Raw genomic sequence first — 21556 nt, forward strand, 5'->3', positions numbered from 1 at the left:
TGCTTTGTTACAGGAACATCTAAGAGACAAATGCCGCCTATGGAATCATTAAATGCATCCTCCCCTTCCTACAACTCCAGTGAGGAGAAAGCTGAGTAAGTTGCAGGTTTTCACTGGCAGCAAACTAAATCAGCAAGCATGTTTTATTAATCAAGGAAGATACAAATACAACCAAACATTAGAGTTGTATGCATTTGTTTAAAATGGAAATGAACAGGCACACCAGATACAGCCCTTAGGCTCCTGGCAGGTTGTCAATGTAGCTCTCAGTGAATGTACAGATTCCCCCCACATACCCAAGGTCAGACTCAGAGGCAGGATGCAGCATGTTTTAAGAGATGTGATCAGAGTCAGAGATATGGCAAAACTCCCCACCCCGCTCCTCAAGAAGCAGACAAGCTAAAAGTGAACTGCAGCACAAAAATTAAAAATGAGTTAATTCCAAATTTCTGTGCTATATGCTGCTAACATGTTGAGGGAAGGGGGATTTCAGAATAGAAATAAATCTGAACTAGCCATTAAAAAATTCTTTTGTTGGGTCTAGTACTTCTTGATTCTTGCAGCACTCTCAAAATATGACATCACAAATACCAGCAGTCTCACTGCAACCTCTAGTATTTGTAATTCTGGGATACAATAAGTGAACCAGGAAGTGCCAAGAAGATTTCATAGAGTAAATAAAGCATTTTGAAAGGTTAAAACGTACATACATAGGTTCCCCACAGCCTGGTTACTAATAACATTCAGTGGATAAATCTGGGATTAACTCAGTTTTCATTTTTTGCTTTATACTAGAAAAGGAAGTATAAAGGAAAAGAAAGATACCAGCTTGCAAATCTTTACATCTCTCCTGTTTAGTGAGGAATGAAAGAAAAACTAGGTGCAACGCTTAGACGACTGATAAATTTTCAGTGTGGCTCTCAGTGTAACATACAGATTCCCGCCACAGTCTCTTTGATCAGGAGAGTCATAAATGGGGCAATATGGTAGATACTTGTTTATTATCAAAATGTGTTTGGCATGCTGTAATACAAAAAATAAAAAGACAGCTCCTGCTTCAGATAATTTATATCTAATGTACTGGGTGTGATCAGAGCATACTGGTTAGCATATGTTTCTAACACAGGGATAATCCACTTTCAGGGGATTAAAGCAGCTAATAATTCCTTTGGAATTTAAACTATAGTATTTTAGACTACAATCCTGCAATGAGGGATACAGTGCCCTAGTTGCAAAATCTCCTGTCTCTGAGAATCTGGAATGGAGCATGAGAATACCCAGGGATCCATCCCTATATTCCAGAATATAGATGGAAACTGGAAACAATAACACCAAAGCCCCATCAGCGTTAACCTGTAAACTGGATCAGAGTGGTGATATTATAAATTACATGTAACAGAGAGCCAAGGTGCAGCGGTGTAATAAAATGAGTGGAGTGACCCAGAACACACACTCCTTTCCATTCTGGATAAAATGAACCCAACACGCTGTTTAGGGACTAGTGGGGACAGGGCTCTATTCTCAGTCAGATTCCATAATCTGTGCTGACAGTTTGAAGGAGAACAGAAGGTGAGCCAGTACGCATCAGGATTAAGCCTGGTGGATGGGGAGGAAACTGATGTCAGACAAACTCCTGTATAAACTGCCAGAGGAGAGCAAGAGCTGGTAAATCCCATGAATCTCTGTCCACTCACCCAGTTGCCAGCAGCAGCTAGAGCGGGCATTAAACAGACATGGACGGATTATTTCCTTTGGGCTGGCCTGTCCTTACATCCATTCTATCCACTACACCAGTGGAACAGCCAGACTCTGGTGTCAAAGTTGGATGTTCCCTATTAAAGAGGGAAAAAGAAAACTGCCCCCTCAGGCTCTGCATTGCAGCTGTCAACCAGGATCATGCCCTCTCTGATACTAGGATATGTCTATACTGGCAGAGTTACAGTGCCGGCAGTTACAGCTCCTCTCAGAGAGTGCTGAAGGGAAACCACTGGTGTGTGTTCACAGTCAGCTGCCTGCGCAATAGCGTCTCCACACTTGCGGTGCTATTCGGAGCAGTGCACTCTGGGCAGCTATCCCACAGAGCACCTCTTTCTCTTCTGTCGCTAAGAGTTGTGGGAAGGCAGAGGGGGTTGTGGGGCATCCTGGGTCCTGTCCCAATACCCTGTGATGCATTGCTTCGCATCCCAGTAATCCCTGTGCTTCCGTCCGCATTTGGCGCCATCTTTCAATGGTTTGTGTACTGTGCGCTCTGCCTCTTCAGTCTGCAGGAACGGATCCTGAACTGTTAGTCAGAGCGAGCAGCATACTGGTCAACATGTCACAAGTGGCAGTGGAGTTATTCCTTAAACTACGAAGGCAAGAGGAGCGTGACATTGATCTCGCCATGCTTACTAGCTACGACATGAGATTGCTTGCGGCATTCACGGAGGTGCTGATCACAGTGTAACACCGCTTTTGGGCTTGGGAAACAAGCACTGAGTGGTGGGATCACATCGTCATGAAGGTCTGGGATGATGAACAGTGGCTGCAGAACTTTTGGATGAGGAAAGTCACATTCATGGGACTCTGTGATGAGCTTGTCCCAACCCCGCAACGCAAGGACACGAGAATGAGAGCTCCCCGTCACTGGTGGCAATTGCACGGTGGAAGCTGGCTATTCCAGACTGCTACTGATCGGTCGCTAACCAGGTCAGAGTGGGCAAGTCAACTATTGGATTCGTGTTGTCGGAAGTGTGCAGGGCCATTAATCATATCCTACTCCAAAAAAAGTGACTCTGGGCAACATGAGTTACATTGTGGATGGCTTTGCACAAATGGGCTTCCCTAACTGCGGAGGGGTGATAGATGGCACGAATATTCCAATTCTGGCACCAGACCATCTAGCACATTAATTGCGAGAGGTATTTCTCTATGGATCTCCCGGCACTTGTGGATCACCTGACATTAACGCAGGCTGGTCCAGAAAGGTGCATGACGCACACATCTTTCGGAACACTGGCCTGTTCAGGAAGATGCAAGCAGGGACTTTCTTCCCAGATGAAAAGATCACCGTAGGGGAATTCAAAATGCCTATTGTGATCCTAGGAGACCCTGCCTACCCCTTAATGCTGTGGCTCATGAAGCCATACATGGGACAACTTGACAGAAGCAAGGAGCGGTTCAACAACAGGCTGAGCAAGTGCAGAACGACTGTTGAGTGTGCTTTTGGCCATTTAAAGGCCCGCTGGGGCTGCTTATATAGGAAGCTGGACCTGGCCAATAACAATATTCCTATGCTTATAGCCGCGTGCTGTACACTCCATGATATTTGTGAAGGGAAGGGTGAAAGCTTCACTCAGGGCTGGATTGCTGAGGCTCAGCACCTGGAGGCTGAATTTGAATAGCCAGAGATCAGGGCTATTAGAGGGGTGCAGCGCAAGGCCATAAGGATCAGGGATGCCTTGAGGCAGCAATTTGAAGCTGAAAGCCACTAGTATTTGTTGCTATGCTCAGGTGTGCAGTCCTTGTAATGCTAGGAGGTGATTATGATTGGTGCAGACAATGCAATATGAAGGTTTAAGATAACTGACTGTTGCTTTGCAGGGCTCTGTTTGCTTTCAATTTATAGAATAAAGATTGCTTTCAAACCAACACAATTCTTTTATTAAAAAACAACAACTGGAGGAGAGAGAACAAAAAACACATCAGCACTGAGTGGGATGGGGAGGTCCCAGGAGGAGGTGGGGTCCCAGGAAGGTTAAAGATTTGTGTAGGTCCAGGGATCATATCCAACCTTCTCCTTTGGAGTACATTGCAGTGGGTAGTGTACTTCAACAGGGCCAAACTGCAGAGGGACAGGTGTTGAGTGCAGTGGGTACTGGGAGTCCTCAGGGCTGGACCGTGATCGGGCAGGAGTAGAGTGCAGCAGGTACAGACTGGAGCCAGGAGGTTGATAAGAGTGTGTTGGCGGTGTCTAGGGGGCGCATGGGAAAGAGTTTTGCAACAGTGGCTGCAGGGGAGTATGGGCGCGGAGCTGCTCGGTTTGCAGTGCTAGTATTGCCTGGAGCGTGTCTGCTTGGGGCTCCATAACTTTAGGGAGCCGCTCCGTAGCATCATTCTGGCATGCCATGTCCTCCTTTTGGTCCCTCTTCTTGCTGTCCTGGCACTCCTTCAATTCGTTTTTCGGCCGCAGAGTGCATCATAACCTCACACAGAAAGTCCTCTTTAGTTCTTCATGGCCGCTTTCTAATTCTGCGCAGCCGTTCAGTCAGCATAACAAAGAGGGAGGCTAGGCTTCCAAGATCATCTCCGTGAAGCCAAAATGCAACATTTTACAGAAGCAGTATTTTTTGCAACACACAGAACACTGATTCAGTGATTTAAAACACATCCAGTACTCACACACCTGTCACTAACTGGCTAACCCCAAGCAAACACACATGAGCCACAAAACCCTCAAAATGGTGAGTAGCAGCAGGGGCAGGATAAATCAGTGTTCCTGGTCTCTACTGTACACTGGGCATGTAGCTCTTGGGGAGAGCCAGCACTGTAGGGGGGCCTGATAATCATTCCTGTCCCCACATTTTCCACACGCTGTGTTCATTATGGAAGATAACTCGCTGCTGAGGGTGAGCAGGGAATCAAGGGAGGGTCTTCTCCAAGACTGTGGCTTCCGCCCTGGCCCTTATGCAGCTCGCCTGTGTGCAGCAGTGGTGTTTCTTCCCCTGCCCCCTCCCCACGACGGTAGAGTGGCGTGGAAAAGTTACCATTAGATGGGCAAGAAGCAAAGCAGCTCTGCCAAAGAACCTGTGGCAGCGGATTGCACAATATCTCAATGAGAGTTTCCTGGAGATCTCGGAGGCAGATTCCCGTGAAGTGAGGGAGTCAAACAACACCCTGTTCCGCCGGTCAGACTAGGCACGTGGTGGTATGTGCATCATACAGACACAAGCCTGCTTTCTGCAACCCTCCTGCCCCCAACAACTCGCTTCAGCGATTCCCAAAATCATATCCACTTACCGGGGCCTCCTCTCCTGTTTGTGCTTTGCCAAGATCCGACTGTTGTGACTGGCCAGCCTCCTCCAGGGTAGAAAAGAGCTCCGGGCTGCATGCATCTCTGACCTCCAGTCATCCTCTGCCTCTGGGTCCGTCCACTCTCAGCTGGCACATGAGCCACCAACGTATCCACAGCGGCCTTTGCAGTGAAGGTGGAGTCACCACTGAGTATCATGTCCAGCTCTTTGTAGAACCGGCAACTCTTGGGCACAGCACCGGAGCAGCAGTTTGCCTCCCGCACCTTGTGGTAGGCGTTAAGCGGCTCCTTCACTTTGACCCTGCACTGCAGTGTATCCCGGTCATGCCCCCTTTCTGTCATGCATCATGAAATCTGTCCGTAGGTATCATAATTCCTATGGCTGGAGCACAGCTGGGACTGCACTGCCTCCTCTCCCCAAATGCTGATGAGGTCCAGCAGCTCGGCATTGCTCCAAGCAGGGGATCACCTGGTGTGTGGAGTAGGCATGGCCACCTGGAAAAATGCACTGAGACCACTGTCTTCATCACCGAGCAAACAGGAAGGGAACTTTCAAAATTCCAAAGAACTGTACGGGGTGGGGATGATGGTTGGTCACCTGAGGGCAGGGCAGTTGACTTCAAACCGATGACCAGAGAGGCAACAAACAGGCATTGTGGGACACCTCCTGGAGGCCAACTGCAGCGCTGTAATCGACCAGGGTGTCTACACCAGCACTGTGGCACTGTACCCCTAGCGCAGAAAGCTATACACGTCTCGTTGGGGTGGGTTTTTTTTAACAGCGCTGCAACTGTGCAGTTTCTGCGCACTACGTGGCTTGGCAGTGTGTACACCTCAGGAGTTACAATGCAGAAAGCTGCTTTACTGTGCAGAAACTTACCAGTGTAGACAAGGCCTTAGTCACAGAGGGGCTACAGAGAAGCATGAAACACTCGCCCAGAGAAGGTGCTCTTCCTCTGCAGCATTGCTGGCTCTCTAATGCCCGTCCTTAGAGAGGACAACAAACTGGTTTTTTTGAAGGATTGTGCAAGACACTAACCACAAGGCAACTGGTCCTGCTCTGGCTATAGTTTACAAGTGGTTTGTACATGTTACTAGTAGCCAGAGATCAAAATCCACACTAATATAAATCCATGGTATGCCCACATCTTGAATACTGCATACAGATGTGGTCTCATCTAAAAAAAGATATACTGGCACTAGAAAAGGTTCAGAGAAGGGCAACTGAAATGATTAGAGGTTTGGAACAGGTCCCATATGAGAAGAGATTAAAGAGGCTATGACTTTTCAGCTTATGGGGATATGATAGAGGTATATAAAATCATGAGTGGTGTGGAGAAAGTGAATAAGGAAAAGTTATTTACTTGTTCCCATAATATAAGAACTAGGGGCCACCAACTGAAATTAATGGGCAGCAGGTTTAAAACAAATAAAAGGAAGTTCTTCTTCACACAGTGCACAGTCAACCTGTGGAACTCCTTGCCCGAGGAGGTTGTGAAGGCTAGGACTATAACAGGGTTTAAAAGAGAACTAGATAAATTCATCTAGGTTAAGTCCATTAATAGCAATTAGCCAGGATGGGTAAGGAACAGTGTCCCTAGCCTCTGTTTGTCAGAGGGTGGAGATGGATGGCAGGAGAGAGATCACTGCCGACAAAAAATGTCCATCCCCCACAAGTGGCAGCGGCTTTGTCAGCAGGAGAGCGCTCCTGCCAACAAAGCGCTGTTCACACCAGCGCTTTTCGTCGGTAACACTTTTGTCATTTGGTGGGGCGGGTTTTTTAACACCCCTGAATGACAAAAGTTTTGCCGACGAAGTGCCAGTGTAGGCAAACCCTGACACTGAGAAGTCTAGTCTGTAAAGAGAAATAACTGGAAATCTAAGCTACAGAAACTCTGCATCCTGCCTAAAGTTAACATTTAGGATGAGAAATTATGTTTTGTAACCTGTTTCTTTAGTGAATCAGGCTTAGTCTGCGTGTTTTGTTTTATTTGCTTAGTAATCTGCTTCGTTCTGTTTGCTATCTCTTACAATCACTTAAATTTTACCTTTTATAGCTAATAAACTTATTTCTTGTTTACAACATAACCCAGTTTGTGCAATTTATAACTGGGGGAGGAAGGGGGGGTGAGAGAAAGAAGTTGAGCTTATCTTTCTTAATATTGAGGGAGAGGGTGAATTTTTATGAGATTGCGCTGTGCAGATCTTTCTATACAGCGGAAGACATTATCATCTTGGGTGTACTTTCCAGAGGGAAGCTGCACTTGAGTGCTGGGCAATTTCCTAGCTGAATCGTCTCATAGAGAGCTGTTTACAGACTCTGTGATTCTACAGCTGGTGCTCCCTACCTGTGTGTGTGCTGCCAAAGGCCAAAGAGCCTGATTCAGCAAAACAGGGAGAGAGAGCTCAGGCTAGTGGAGCAGGCGGGCTCTGTGAAATCCCAGTACATCAGGAGGCATCCCAGAAGCGGGTGTGAGGGGGTGTCTAACCCATCACAGCTGCTTTCCACCCCAGAAATGGCTGCACAGCTGTGGCGCAAGTGGTCATTTCAGGATGGAGGGAGACAGACAGCTATCTTATAATGTGTTTAATATTCCAATGCTATGAAAAAATAAGTCATCTACACTAAGAATACATCTTTGAACTCCAGAATTGTCAATTGGCAACATCTTCCTATTCCTTTTACAGTACACCAGCTTAGAAAAAGGGCTGAATAGGGAGCTATTTTATGTTCAATTTATATGTCATGGGGAAAGGCTGATTCACCCTGTTCACACAATAATAATTTTTTAAAAAAATGCAAGTACCCAAAAACTTGACTCTGGCACTAACTAATCTCCAACAACAGCAAGGCCAAGAACTGAACAGACCATGAACACTGAATTCCCCTCATTGCTCGGAGAGATCCCACTTGGTCAAGGCTCAGGTATACAAGCTGCAGGCACAGTGTACTACTCATTCCCCCTGCTGTACATGCTCTGGGGGCAATAGAAGATTTTGATCTCCAACTCTGACCTTGCACCAGTGGTAACTAAGTAAAAACAAAACTAAAAAAAACAAAGAAACAAGAAGGAATTTGAGCCTCTGGTGCCAACAGAATTAATGAAGGCACACCACCCAGTTATTTTAAATCCTCTCTTCATGTACCTAAAAGCTTTAGCTCTAACTGTGAGACATTTACATCACATAGTAAAACGCATCCCTCCAACAGTAGGTAGGCAGCCTTGAGAGGGCATTCAAGTGAGCTTGAGTGTACTTGATAACAAATGTTAAAATATGCCACTTTATTCTCCCTCACCCCCCCCAAACAAAATTCCAGTTGGGAACAAGATGCTCTACTCCCAACTCTGTTCTTCTGAGAACACCACAGCACAAATGCACACCCCCGGAACAACATGACACATGCTGGCACTTTAACTTGAGTAGCAGCACCTTGACCTCCTCCAGGACATGGAGCCTAAGCAGTCTTCAGACAGAGGAAGCATGGGGTGTGGAATATGTAATCCTATGTCTGGAGCTCTCTGCACAGTCGAGGCTTTTAGTTAAATGGTGTTAGATCTGAGACTCATGTTTCAGACAATGAAATGAAGGGTACCGGAATATGAGCCTGCACTACAGGCACTAAACAGCTGCTTCTATGCCCGGCACAAACAGCTTCTCCAATCCACATCACTGTTCAGCTGGAGGAACCAGGAACTGGAAAGTATTTCAGTTACCACATTTCTTTCATGCACTGCCAAGGCCCTCCAGATGGCAAACGGGCTAGAAGCAAATCAGAGTCTCAAGCAGCGAGAAGACACGAGATCACCTAATCCAGCTCCAAGCCTCCTTCTGGCTTCTGTGACTAAAAAGCATAATCTAGGATGTCTGATGCCTGTCTGTCTCCTGGTTAAAGGCTTTAGGTGGGAGACATGATTGAGAGTATGGGCTTCTGCAATAGCAGGAGGTAGGGAATAAGACCGAGTATCTGACCATTTTCACAGGCAAGGTGCATGGGGGAGAGGTATAGAGAGGGATAGGGGAAAATGGACATTCCCAGTGCTAAGGCAGAGATTTCAGTACTACAGAGCTGAAAGTAGACAAATGGAGCTGCCCTAAGTGTGAGCTCCCTATAGGAGCAGTGGCTGGCTATATGGCATGTTCCATTTCCAGAGCTAAAAAGGGAATTTTGTTTTGAACATCTTGGCGTCTCAATTCACATTTGAACTTCTCATCATCATGCAACCCAGCCTAGGAACACTTTAAACACTACTTTAAAACAGTTGTGCCTGATTCACAGAGGACAGACAAACCATGTTGGCACTATGATAAGAAAAAACTGGTTTTAAATCATATTTAAGAACAGTTCTGCTCTGATGGTTTCTCTTCAGTAGACAGGGCGTTTCAGCATCCTGCCAATATTTTAACAAGGGGCCTCTAGAAGAGAGTTCTCCTTTAGTTTGTGATAAAAGCCGTCAAGTGTGGGTGCTGCAAAGAGAACAAGTTTCTGCAAAATTCACTTGTTTTACCATTTAGAAAACATGGTCAAGATTTCCAAAAGTGACTATAGAGGTGGTGATCATTGTACATTGTCTGGTGCTCTCAGTATATTTGTCAGGTTCAAAGCACATACCTATTAGAAGTTTGTTTGTCCCATGGAGTTGCATCTTTCCTTGTCTGCAGTTGTGAGACAGCATTAAGTCTACATTTTCAAAAATGACTAGCGATTTGGGGTGATCTGGAGATACCTCCCCCAAAGGGACATGATTTTCAAAGGGTTGAGCACCCATCCTTTGCACATAAGGTCTCTTTTAAGGTATCTCAAAAGTTGGACACCCAAAATCTGAAGAACCCTAAATCACTAGTCACTTTTGAAAATGTAGACTCAATGTTGTCTCTCAACTGCAGACAAGGAAATATGCAACCGCATGGGGAAAACAAACTTCTAATAGATATGTGCTTTGAACATGACAAATATACTGAGAATACTGATAGCACCAGACAGCATTCATGTACACAACTGAACTGGGGAGGTGAAGGCCCTGTATGGAGTATGGGAATGTTTTCTCCTGGGAAAAACTGTTGAAAATATCTGACTACTGGAACAATCTGGTTCCTTCTAAAGGCAATCAACTTGCTCTGTAGAATTATTTGTACGTGCCACATGGATAAAAATAGGTCTGTCAAGTGATTAAAAAAATAATTGTGATTAATTGCACGATTAAAAAATTAATCGTGATTAATCACGCGGTTAATAGAATACCATTTATTTAAATATTTTGGACATCTTCTACATTTTCAAATATATTGATTTCAGTTACAACACAGAATACAAAGTGTACAGTGCTCACTTTATTACTGTACAAATATTTGTAATAAAAAACAAATAGTATATTTCAATTCACCTAATACAAGTACCGTAGTGCAATCCTTTTATCATGAAAGTTGACCTTACAAATGTACAATTATGTACAAAAAAAGCTTGCATTCAACAATAAAACAATGTAAAACTTTAGAGCCTACCAGTCCAATCAGTCCTACTTCTTGTTCAGCCAGTTACTCAGACAAACAAGTTTGTTTACATTTGCAGGAGATAATGCTGCCTGCTTCTTGTTTACAATGTCACCTGAAAGTGAGAACAGGTGTTTGTTTGCATTGCACTGTTGTAGCTAGTGTCGCAAGATATTTACATGTCAGATGCACTAAAGATTCTAATGTCCCTTCATGCTTCAACCACCATTCCAGGGGACATGCGTCCATGCTGATGACAGGTTCTGCTTGATAATCATCCAAAGCAGTGTAGACCAACACATGTTCATTTTCATCATTATGAGTCAGATGCTACCAGCAGAGGGTTGATTTTCATTTTTGGTGGTTCAGGTTCTATAGTTTCCGCATCAGAGTGTTGCTCTTTTAAGACTTCTGAAGGCATGCTCCACACATCATCTCTCTCAGATTTTGGAAAGCACTTCAGATTCTTAAATCTTGGGTCAAGTGCTGTAGCCATCTTTAGAAATTTCACATTCATATGTTCTATGCATTTTGTCAAATTTGCAGTGAAAGTGTTCTTAAAATGAACAACACGTGCTGGGTCATCATTCGAGACTGCTACAACATGAAATATATGGCAGAATGCAGGTAAAACAGAGCAGGAGACATACTATTCTCCCCCAAGAAGTTCAGTCAAAATGTAATTAATTCATTTTTTTTTTAATGAGCATCATCAGCATGGAAGCATGTCCTCTGTATTGGTAGCCGAAGCATGAAGGGGCATATCAATGTTTAGCATATCTGGCACGTAAATACATTGCAATGCCAGCTTCAAAAGTGCCATGAGAACGCCTGTTCTCAATTTCAAGTGACATTGTAAATAAGAGGGCATTATCGCCCGTAAATATAAACAAACTTGTTTGTCTGAGCGATTGGCTGAATAAGAAGTAGAACTGAGTAGACTTGTAGGCTCTAACGTTTTACATTGTTTTGTTTTTGAGTGCAGTTATGTAACCAAAAAAAAAAAATATCTACATTCGTAGGTTGCACTTTCACGATAAAGAGATTGTATTATGTTACTTGTATGAGGTGAATTGAAAAATACTGTTTTATAATTTTTACAGTGCAAATATTCATAATAAAAAATAGTATAAAGTGAGCACTGTACACTATGTATTTTGTGTTGTAACTGAAAGAGATATATTTGAAAATGTAGAAAAACATCCAAAATATTTAATAAATTTCAGTTGGTATTCTATTGTTTAACAGTGCGATTAATCACGATTGATTCTTTTAATCGTGATTAATTTGTTTGAGTTAACTGCGATTAATAGACAGACCTAGATAAAAGTAATCACAGGTAGGCATGAGTTTCTATTATCCAAGAAAAGAGCAAAATCCATCAAATTAACCCAATCTTCCCTTTTAAATTTGGTGGTAGAATTTTAAAAAGGGGGTCTTTCAAGCTGCCAGGAGCAGATCACTGCCTTATACTGTAGTATTCCAGCTGACAAAGTGATGTTGACAGGTTTTCATTACAGAAAGTTAGAGTTGGCAAACTGTCTTATTATTTTAGAAGGGGAAGGCACTATCATTTCAGTGTACACCCCAGGAAATCCCATTCCCTATCGCCCATGTCCAAAGAGATACTGTAGCCCCTTTTGGTTTTATCTGACGAGGTGTGTGCGCTGGGGGAGGTTTCTTAAAGAAGGAAACATAGTTTGACTGATCCTAAGTCATTCAGGGGAAATGCAGAGAACACCAAAAATAACTCACATCTACTCTTTGGTGCTCCCTTGTTTGCTTGCTGCTCATGCACATGGAAAATGTTACCCAGTTCAGAGGTTTTAACCAAATTATTCAGCCCCATTTTCTACCAGGCATCTTTCAGTATGTTCAAAGAGCTGTTCTCCATGACTGGTATGGAGAAAGTAAATAAAGAAGTGTTCTTTACTCCTCCTCATAACACAAGAACTAGGGGTCACCAAATGAAATTAATGGGCAGCAGGTTTAAAACAAACAAAAGGAAGTATTTCTTCCTAGAATGCAGTCAACCTGTGGAACTCTTTGACAGAAGATGTTGTGAAGGCCAAGACTATAACAGGGTTTAAAGAAGAACTAGAAAGGTCCATCAATGGCTATTAGCCAGGATGGTGTCTCTAGTCTGTTTGCCGGAAGCTGGGAATGGGCAACAGGGAATGGATCACTTGATGATTACATGTTCTGTTCATTCCCTCTGAAGCACCTGGTTGGCCACTGTTGGAAGACAGGATACTGGGCTAGATGGACCTTTGGTCTGACCCAGTATGGCCGTTCTTATGTTCTTCAAATCTGATTTAGTCATACACACATTAAGTTCAGTGTTGCAGTATACTTACCCCACCCATTAATATTATCATGTTACAGTGTCTGCAGATCTTTTCTCCCTGCAACAGAATCTGCTGTTCCCCACAGATTCCTACTAAATGCATTTCAAACAATCCGGCAAAGGGAGGAACAGAGCTGCCTTGCCGTCCTGACATCTTGTATGCATGACTAGAAATCTTACCACGTGTGTGGATATGGACAGACTAATTCACAACAGCCAAACAAAAGTTATGGGGAGCTGACAGACAAGAATGGAAGCTCTAAAGGCAGGAAGCCTGCTAAGAGTGATTACCAGCATGTGCCGAGTATGTAAAGCACTTCTAATATGACACACACTCTCCAAGCAATACAGCCATTGTATTTTGAGTACACTTAAAGAAACTTGTTGCCAACACTGCTTCTCGGTATTACAGGTAGCCCTAATACTTTAGAAGGCGGTCTGGTGAAATGGGGTGGGGCTCTCACATCTAGCATTTTTTTATGCAGCAACAGAGGGGCAGGTGTTTCAACCCACACATAAACCACCTCCCCTCATTCACAAGCAGGTGACAGAAATGCCCAGAGAGAAGGAAAAAGTTTAAATGGTACTTACGCGGCATGATCCCCTGGCTCACCAGTTCCTCCCGTGTCCGTCGCTGCTGGAGCTTCAACTGCAGCACTGCAGGATGGCAGAGAGAGAGGAGAGAGGGAAACAAGTCAGTTGGAGACACCACAACATGGGGCACATTTTCAAATATGACACTGTATTTTCCTCTTCTGACTCCAAAATAAGTGAGAACGGAAGAGAAAGCCCCTTCCTCCCACCTCACTCGTCTGCACTCCTGCAATTGCAGAAGTGGCCTTAAGCAGCAAGGTTTCCGTATTCGCTGTGGGTGACGAGGAGAGGAAGTTGCACAGGGTCTTGGCAGGACGATAAAAATCCGCAAAGCAGAAAAGTCAGGCCTGTTTCTCAAGAAGCTGTAGAGCACCAAGTTCTCTCTCCAAACCATGAACATTTAAAAACAAACAAAATATGGACTGACTATGCTCCAGTAGGAAGGGTCCAACACTAAAATCCCAAACAGCTCCTAAAATTGTAATTGCCCATGTGCCTGTTATTTGTATACAATATCTTGGTCACTAAAGTGTATTTGAAGTGCAAGATATATGACTGATTCTCCCCTCCACCTGCAAATTCTGTAGCATCCTCACATCATGTCCTCAAGGTGACATCTAAGGAATATCTAGAGACGTTCCTACCCCAGATTCACCATTACTAGGATTTTATTTTATTTTTTGGTGACACATTAAAATGTTTAATACAAATAAAACTGCTTCAATGTTTCAAACACAAACCTTCAACATACTTATTACAACTGCAGCATGCAGGTTACAGAGGGTGTGGTTCGTCCATTAAAACTATTCATTCAGGAGACGAGTTGTGGGGGTGTCCATCTAACATCAAAGTACGGCTCCCACAATAAGACGGCCCTTGGAAACCAGAGCTAATACTAGTAAGTAATGGGTCCCATCCCCTCTTCAAATTCATGCCTTTGTCAGGGTACTTGTATCATCTACATCCTTACAGTAGACAAACTCTTCCCATTCAAGAAAAGAGCTTTTGCAATTGTTCAAAACAGTTGATTCACAGAGTCACATGCTGAATGCGGTAGCTCTTTGCTTGGACCCAGAGAAATTGGAAGGCAAAGAAACTGACTTTTTCAGCATTGTCTGTGAGAAGACATAAGAAAACCCCAAAACAAATACAGTGGAACCACTAGCATATGTACATGCCTTACAGGCTCATTCATTATTTTATCATAACCCTTATCCTTCCTCTTCCAATTACCTCTTTTTTGTCCATCTATCTGAATTTAATCTGTGCAATCTTCAAGTCAAGGATTCATAGATTTTAAGGCCAGAAGGGACATTAGATCACCTAATCGGACCTCCTGTATATTAAAGATCATAGAATTTCACCCAGTTACCCCAGTATTAAGCCCAATAACTTGTGTTTGGCTAAAGCACATCTTCCAGAAAGGCATCCAGTCTTGATCTAAAGACTTCAAGAGATGAAGAATCCACCAGTTTCATTACGCTAACTGATAAAAATTTGTGCTCTGTTTCTCTTTCAATTTGTCTGGCTTCAGATTCCAGCCATTGGTTCTTGTTACACCTTTCTTCACTAGCTTAAAGAGCCCTTTAGTACCCAGTATTTTCTCCCTGCAAAGGTATTTATACACAAATCAAGTAACCTTTTAATTTTTTTTGATAGGCTAAACAGATTGAACTCTAAGTTTCTCAGTGTAAGGCATCTTCTCCAACCCATTAAGCATTTTTGTAGCTGTTTTCTCCATGCCCTCCAATCTTTCACCATCCTATTTAAAAGGTTGACACCGAAACAGTATGCAGTATTCCAGTACTGTCTCATCAATAATATATGCAGAGGTAAAAACCACCTCCCTATTCCTACTCATTGCTCCTGTTTATACATCCAATGATTGGCATAGCCCTTTTAGCCACAGCATCACACTGTGAGCTCATGTTGAGATGCTGGTCCACTATGACCATAGATCCTTTTCCAGGATATTATCCTCTTTACATTCAGCTGCATTAGTACACATTTGTTTTGAATGGGCTCAACTTAACCAGTGACCCAGATCACTCTGTAGGACTGTCCTATCAAAATTTACCCCTCTACTAATCTTGGTGTCATCCCCACATTTTTTTTTAATCAGCAGCGATTTTATATTTACTTCCAGATAAATGAAGAAATATTGACTAGCATTGGGCCAATTCCTACAGAACTCCACTAGAATAACCCAGACTGATATCTGTCAGAGAACCAATTAATCCATTTAACATGTGCTTTATTGATATTATATACTTTTTTTTTTTAAATTCAGAATATCATGAGGTATTAAATCAAATGCCTTACACATGTCTAAGTACATCTACGCAGTTATCTTTGTCAACCAAACTGGTAATCCCAAGGAATGAAATAAGGTTTGTTTGACAAGACCTATTTTTCATAAATCCATGCTGACTGGCATTAATTATACTTCTATCCTTTCTTCTTGAATGGTGGAATCCTGTATCAGCTTTTCCATTATTTTGCCCAGGAATTATGCCAGGTTAACCAGCCTATAGTTATCCAGATCATCCCACTTGCTCTTTTTGAATATTGGCACATTAGCCCTCTTCTAGTTTTCTGGAATTTCCGGAGTACTCCAAGATTTATTAAAAATTAACATCAGTGGAACAGAGATCTCCTCAGCCAACTCTTTTAGGCCTCTTAGGTGCAAGTTATTGGGGCCTGCTGATTTAAAAGTGTGTATATTTAGTAGATATTGTTTAACATCCTCCTTAGTTATTAATGGATTACAAAGTACTTCATCATCCTCATATGATGAGAGTACACAATCCTGCTTCCTGCCAAATCTACAGCTAAAATATTTATTTTACACTTCAGCCTTCTCTGCATTATCATCTCCGCCAAGTAATGGGCCTATACAATTTCTATGATTTCTTTTGTTCCTAATATACTTTTAAAAAAAATCCTTATTGTCCTTAGTTCTGCTAGCCAGGGATTTTTCCCTGACATCTGAAGCTTCCCCTATCAATTTTCTACACTTCATAACTTCTAATTTATATCGATTGCTATTTCCCCTTTTCTCCGTTAGTTATATATTGATTTTTAATCTCTAATTGCTGCCTTTATTTTGCCACTGAACCCAGATGGACTTTTAGTCACAATCATCCTGTTCCTTGGGCATGGAATTGTGACCTTTTTGTCCATCTAATAATCTCTTCTTAAAGAGCATCCAATCTTCATTCATACTGGTCTACATTTTTCCTCCCAATCAATTTTGCTTATACTTTTCTTTATTTTGGGGGAAATTAGCCCTTTTGAAGAAGTGAACGTGGGTGTGAGAGAGTCACTGTATTGGTCACATCTAGTCCATCTTTCTTCCATCTCCATGCTCTTGTCAATGCAGAATATTCCCAACAGTGCTTTCCAGTGCCTTGTCCCACTCTGTTTTGAAGTATTCAAGTGATGGAACTTTCAACAATATCTTTGGGACGCTACTCCACAGTTCAACAGTGGCTCTCACTAATAAGAAATATTTTCAGATATTCATTCCAAATTTTCCTTTGCTCAAATCTCATTCCATTACTCCTATTAACAAAACCTTGTATTGAACTGAAGAATTCTTCTCTCTCATTTGTTTACTGTATTCAAAAGGCAGCATTTTACAGTAAGAAACCAATCATTGCCAATATGGTTGAATAGAAGGAAGAGAGAAAGAACAAAGGGCCAGATTTTTAAAGGTACTTTGGCACCTAACTCCCAATGATTCCATTGTGACATAAGTCCTGAGATACCTTTTAAAATCCAGCCCAAAGTCATTTACAGAGGAAAAATATCCTAAAAGGTACATCCCTTATCAAGTGATATCAACAGGACAGAATACTTTGTGCATGCACACAAAAGATTTCAAGGGTAAAACACTGCCAGCACAGAATGCACTTTTTCAAGAGTTGTTCCACAGTTCACTATTTGAAGGGGGATCGCGGAGGGAAGGACCCCTCCCCCAGACTCCTTGGGCTTAAATAAGTACTCTGGATTCCACGTGTTATTGAATTCCATATATTTAGGAGATCACCTGTTCACGTATGTGAGTGTGTGACTTATATATATAGGGTAATGGATGTCCCTAGAGCCAATTCAAGGCTGCCATTCACAGAGGTCTGCCAAGAATGAGAAGAGTTTTATAAAAGCTATTTATGGCCATGAACTAGTTCACACCGTTTTCTTTAATATTCAGAAAACGGCACTTCCCCTTCTCCCCCACATATTTAAAATTAATTCAAAATCAAACATAATAGGGACTAATCTTATTCTCTGTTAAAGAAGAAAGTACATCTAGTGGTTAGAACAGGGGTTTAGGAATCAAAGCTCCAGTGTTCTATTCCTAGCTGTGCCAAAGACTGTACAACACTAAGCATGTCACTTAGCCTGTATATCTTATTGTCCCTTTCTGTAAATTGGGAATAATGCTGCTTCCTTACCTCACAAGGAGATGAAGTGAGGCTTAATTAAAGTTTGTAAAGGCGTCTGAACGCCTCTGATGAACCAAGTACAAAGTATTATTAAAAAGCTCCAAAGAGGGTGGGAGATGGCACAGTGCTCTAGTGGAAGCAATAGGTATGAGTGTGTCTATACTAACAAAACTCAAAGACAATTACACTACAGCTACTATCTGTGGCACTGCACTGATGGTAAAACATAGCACTTATGTTTTCACTACTATTAATCTAACCCTAGAACTGCACCAGTGGAGAATTACACACACACCCTATTAGACCAGAGCTCAGTAACTCACCTACCAATGGTTGGTAGGAGCTAGGAGCTTAACTCACTGGGACGGCATCTATTTAGGGAACTCTCCTATTGTTATTCTAGCATTAGTGCAGAGCTGCATCAGCAGTTATACATGTGCTCACTTACAATGGTGGGAACACTAGCAAAGGCTGAGCTCAGTTGCTTTTATCACCATGTCATCTAACCCGGCAGTAGTGTTTTTCAAATGTGCATATGGGAGTGCAAACTGTCCATTTGTAAACTATATTTAGTCTTTAAAAGTGTGACCAGAATGATAAAGACAGTACATCCCCTGGTGTTTCACAAGGTCAAACCACTAAAAAAAGATGCTTTAGTCACAGGAGACGCTAGACACAGTGTCAAAAGTTTACAAAAAACCACTAGGCTCTAAATTATATTTTTCATTAGAACCAAAGAAATATGTAGATTAAAAGTGAGAGATATTTAGTGGAGAGGCGCCGAGATACCTTGGGTATAGGACATTTATTGCTGAAATAACATTTCTATACTGCCTTGCATTCTGAAGGATCCCAAAGCTATAAAAATGTCATTCATCAAGCACTGCAATGAAGCTTAAGCCACCTGTAAAGTGAATCAAAAAGGAAGGTTACGTACCTTACCTTATATTAACTGGAGTTCAAGAAGTATGGTCCCTAAGGGTATTCACTGTGGTTGCACATGTATTTCACCTGAGGCTGGAAGACTCTTCAATAGCAGCATCCATTGGTCTGCACCTGCATCCTATACCTCCTCATGCGCTGAATCGAGAGTATAAGGGGTGGTGCAGACCATCTGGCTCTCCAGTTCCTACTCTACCGTGAATCAAACAAAGATCTGAGCAGAGGGGAAGGAGGGCTGGTCGTGGACTACCCATAGGGATCAAACATCTTGAAGAAGTCCATTCACTATAAGGTAAGTAAACCTTTTCTTTGTTGAGTACTGGTCCCTAGGGATATTAGTTATGCTCACTGAGGAGGCGAGTGTGAGGAAGTGTTCTGCATCACAGATCTTAGGATTGCCGATCCAAAGGAAGCATCCTCAGCAGACACTTGAACCAGGGCATAATGCCTCCTAGTAAAGCTGTGAATGGAGACTCAAGTCACTGCTCTACAGATCTCCGGTCCAGCGAGTCCCTGCTCGGAGCATAGACCATCTTTAACAATGCCTGGAGGTACCATAGGTGAAGCCTTGTGAAGGGGATCATGTAGGTGCATGAAGCCATATGGTCTAGAATTACCAGGCAGGATCAGACTGTTATCTGGGGTCTGAGTCAAAGTTGGGTGATGAGGTCCTTTAACAAGAGGACTCTGTCCTGAGGTAAGCAAGCATTGGCCACAGTTGAGTTCAGACTTATTCCAATAAATTCTATAACTTGCGTGGGGGTTAAAGTAGCATATCTGGCATATAAATACCTTGCAATGCCAGCTACAAAAGTGCCATGAGAACGCCTGTTCTCAATTTCAAGTGACATTGTAAATAAGAGGGCAGCATTATCTCCTGGAAATGTAAACAAACTTGTTTGTCTGAGCGATTGGCTGAATAAGAAGTAGGACTGAGTGGACTTGTAGGCTCTAATGTTTTACATTGTTTTGGTTTTGAGTGCAGTTATGTAACCAAAAAAAAAAAAATCTACATTTGTAAGTTGCACTTTCACAATAAAGAGATTGCATTATGGTACTTGTTTGAGGTGAACTGAAAAATACTATTTTTTTGTTGATCATTTTTACAGTGGAAATATGTGTAATAAAAATAATAATATAAAGTGAGCACTGCGCACTTTGCATTCTGTGTTGTAATTGAAATAAATATATTTGAAAATATAAAAAACAAAAAAGTTAATAAATTTAAACTGGTATTCTATTGTTTAACAGTGCGATTAAAACTGCAATTAATCACAATTAATTTTTTTAATTGTGATTACTTTTTTTGAGTTAGTCTGCAATTAATCGACAGACCTACTAATTATCTAAAATAAGCTATTAATAACTCTATTTATAGAGCTGAAGTTCAATCGGGAGTGCTGGAAAGGCTATGGATACAAACAGGTTCCATCCTAGACCATGAGCGGTAGAAAAGAACTGGAGAGTCAGTTGGTCTGTGCCACCCCTTATATACTCAGTGCAGAGCACACGGAGGTGTTGGAAACAAACAGACTCTGCTACTGAAGAGTCTTCTAGTCTGAGGCATACAGAGTGAATGCCCAGAGGGACCAGCACTAACATGAAGTTATTTAAATAGCACAAACAACAGTTTAGAACAGGAAGTGAAGAAAAATATTGTAGCCAATTGAAACTAGGTGGAGAAACAGGGTAAGCAGAAGGCAATCACCCAAATTGGAATTTGGTCAGGATATCGACATTAAAGGCACACTGTCACATAATTTAGACAAAGAATTGTGCAAGCGCATGATGGGCTGGGGGATGGGTGTGTGTTGCATGTTAAATTTCCAGAACCTAATGTAAATAGAAACGATTTCATGATTTTGTAAAATTTCAATCAAAATGGTTTGGATTTAAAAACTTTCCCTTGCAAGGGTATATTGGGAAAGATAGCTAGAAAGAGACATTAGCATGAAACAAAAAAACCCTGAAATTAAAGTCTATTTTTATTGTCCAAGCTGAGAAGAGTGCAAAGAAAAGTATAAAATGTGAAAAGGAACTTAGATGTTTAACAGTCTGTTTTAATTACTTACAATGTTAAGTCTTCTTTTAACTACCTTACTCTTGAAAAAATTAACCTGGGACCTTTAATGACTACAGGTGCTCAATACCTCTGACATCAGATCTGCAAGTCAGTAACTCCTGCAGCACAGTATCCTCTAGGACAGGCCTGCACAACATGCGGCCCAGGGGCCGCATGCAGCCTGTGTGGGCTCACCGTGCGGCCCACAGGAGGTGAGTAGGCAAGCGACGGGTAAGGGAGGGGGGCTGAAGAGGCGGGTGGGCAGGCAGTGGCCGGGGGTGAGTAGGCGAGCAAGGAGTCAGTGGCTGACCTGTTCTACTGATCTGGTCTGGCTCCCATCCCCTCTCCAAGGGTTGCAGCTGTCTGGAGGTGCCTGCCTTCCAGGGCTTCCTCATTCACACCTCATTCATTCAACAGGGCAATTGATTACAAAGTGGGGGGGGGGGATCTTATTCTACTTCTAGCAAAAAGACAATTTTTCTTTTACCTTAATTACACTACCTTAGGGGCCTGCTATAACATATTAACAAGGTTCAATACCGCTGTTTTGATGTGGCAGCACTGGGGAAGGAGTGTTTGTTTCTGCGGGGCGGGTGGTGCTGGGGGGCAGGAGGGAGTATTTCAGGGGGGATGGGCAGCACTGGGGGGGTGTTGTGTTTCAG

General features: G+C 42.6%; 1 protein-coding gene across 8 annotated transcripts in view; it reads right to left on the minus strand.

Annotated features, from left to right (window-relative positions):
- MRTFA (myocardin related transcription factor A) overlaps positions 1 to 21556 on the minus strand; it is a 149098-nt gene that overhangs the window by 36301 nt on the left and 91241 nt on the right. For all 8 annotated transcript variants that reach the window (XM_039489400.1, XM_039489391.1, XM_039489433.1 and 5 more), the window contains one exon: positions 13440 to 13505. In XM_039489400.1, coding sequence (XP_039345334.1) covers positions 13440 to 13505 — 66 coding nt within the window. The remainder of the gene's footprint in view (positions 1 to 13439; positions 13506 to 21556) is intronic.

Source organism: Mauremys reevesii, linkage group 1 (genome assembly GCF_016161935.1).
Source record: "Mauremys reevesii isolate NIE-2019 linkage group 1, ASM1616193v1, whole genome shotgun sequence".
In the NCBI taxonomy this organism is placed as follows: domain Eukaryota; kingdom Metazoa; phylum Chordata; order Testudines; family Geoemydidae; genus Mauremys; species Mauremys reevesii.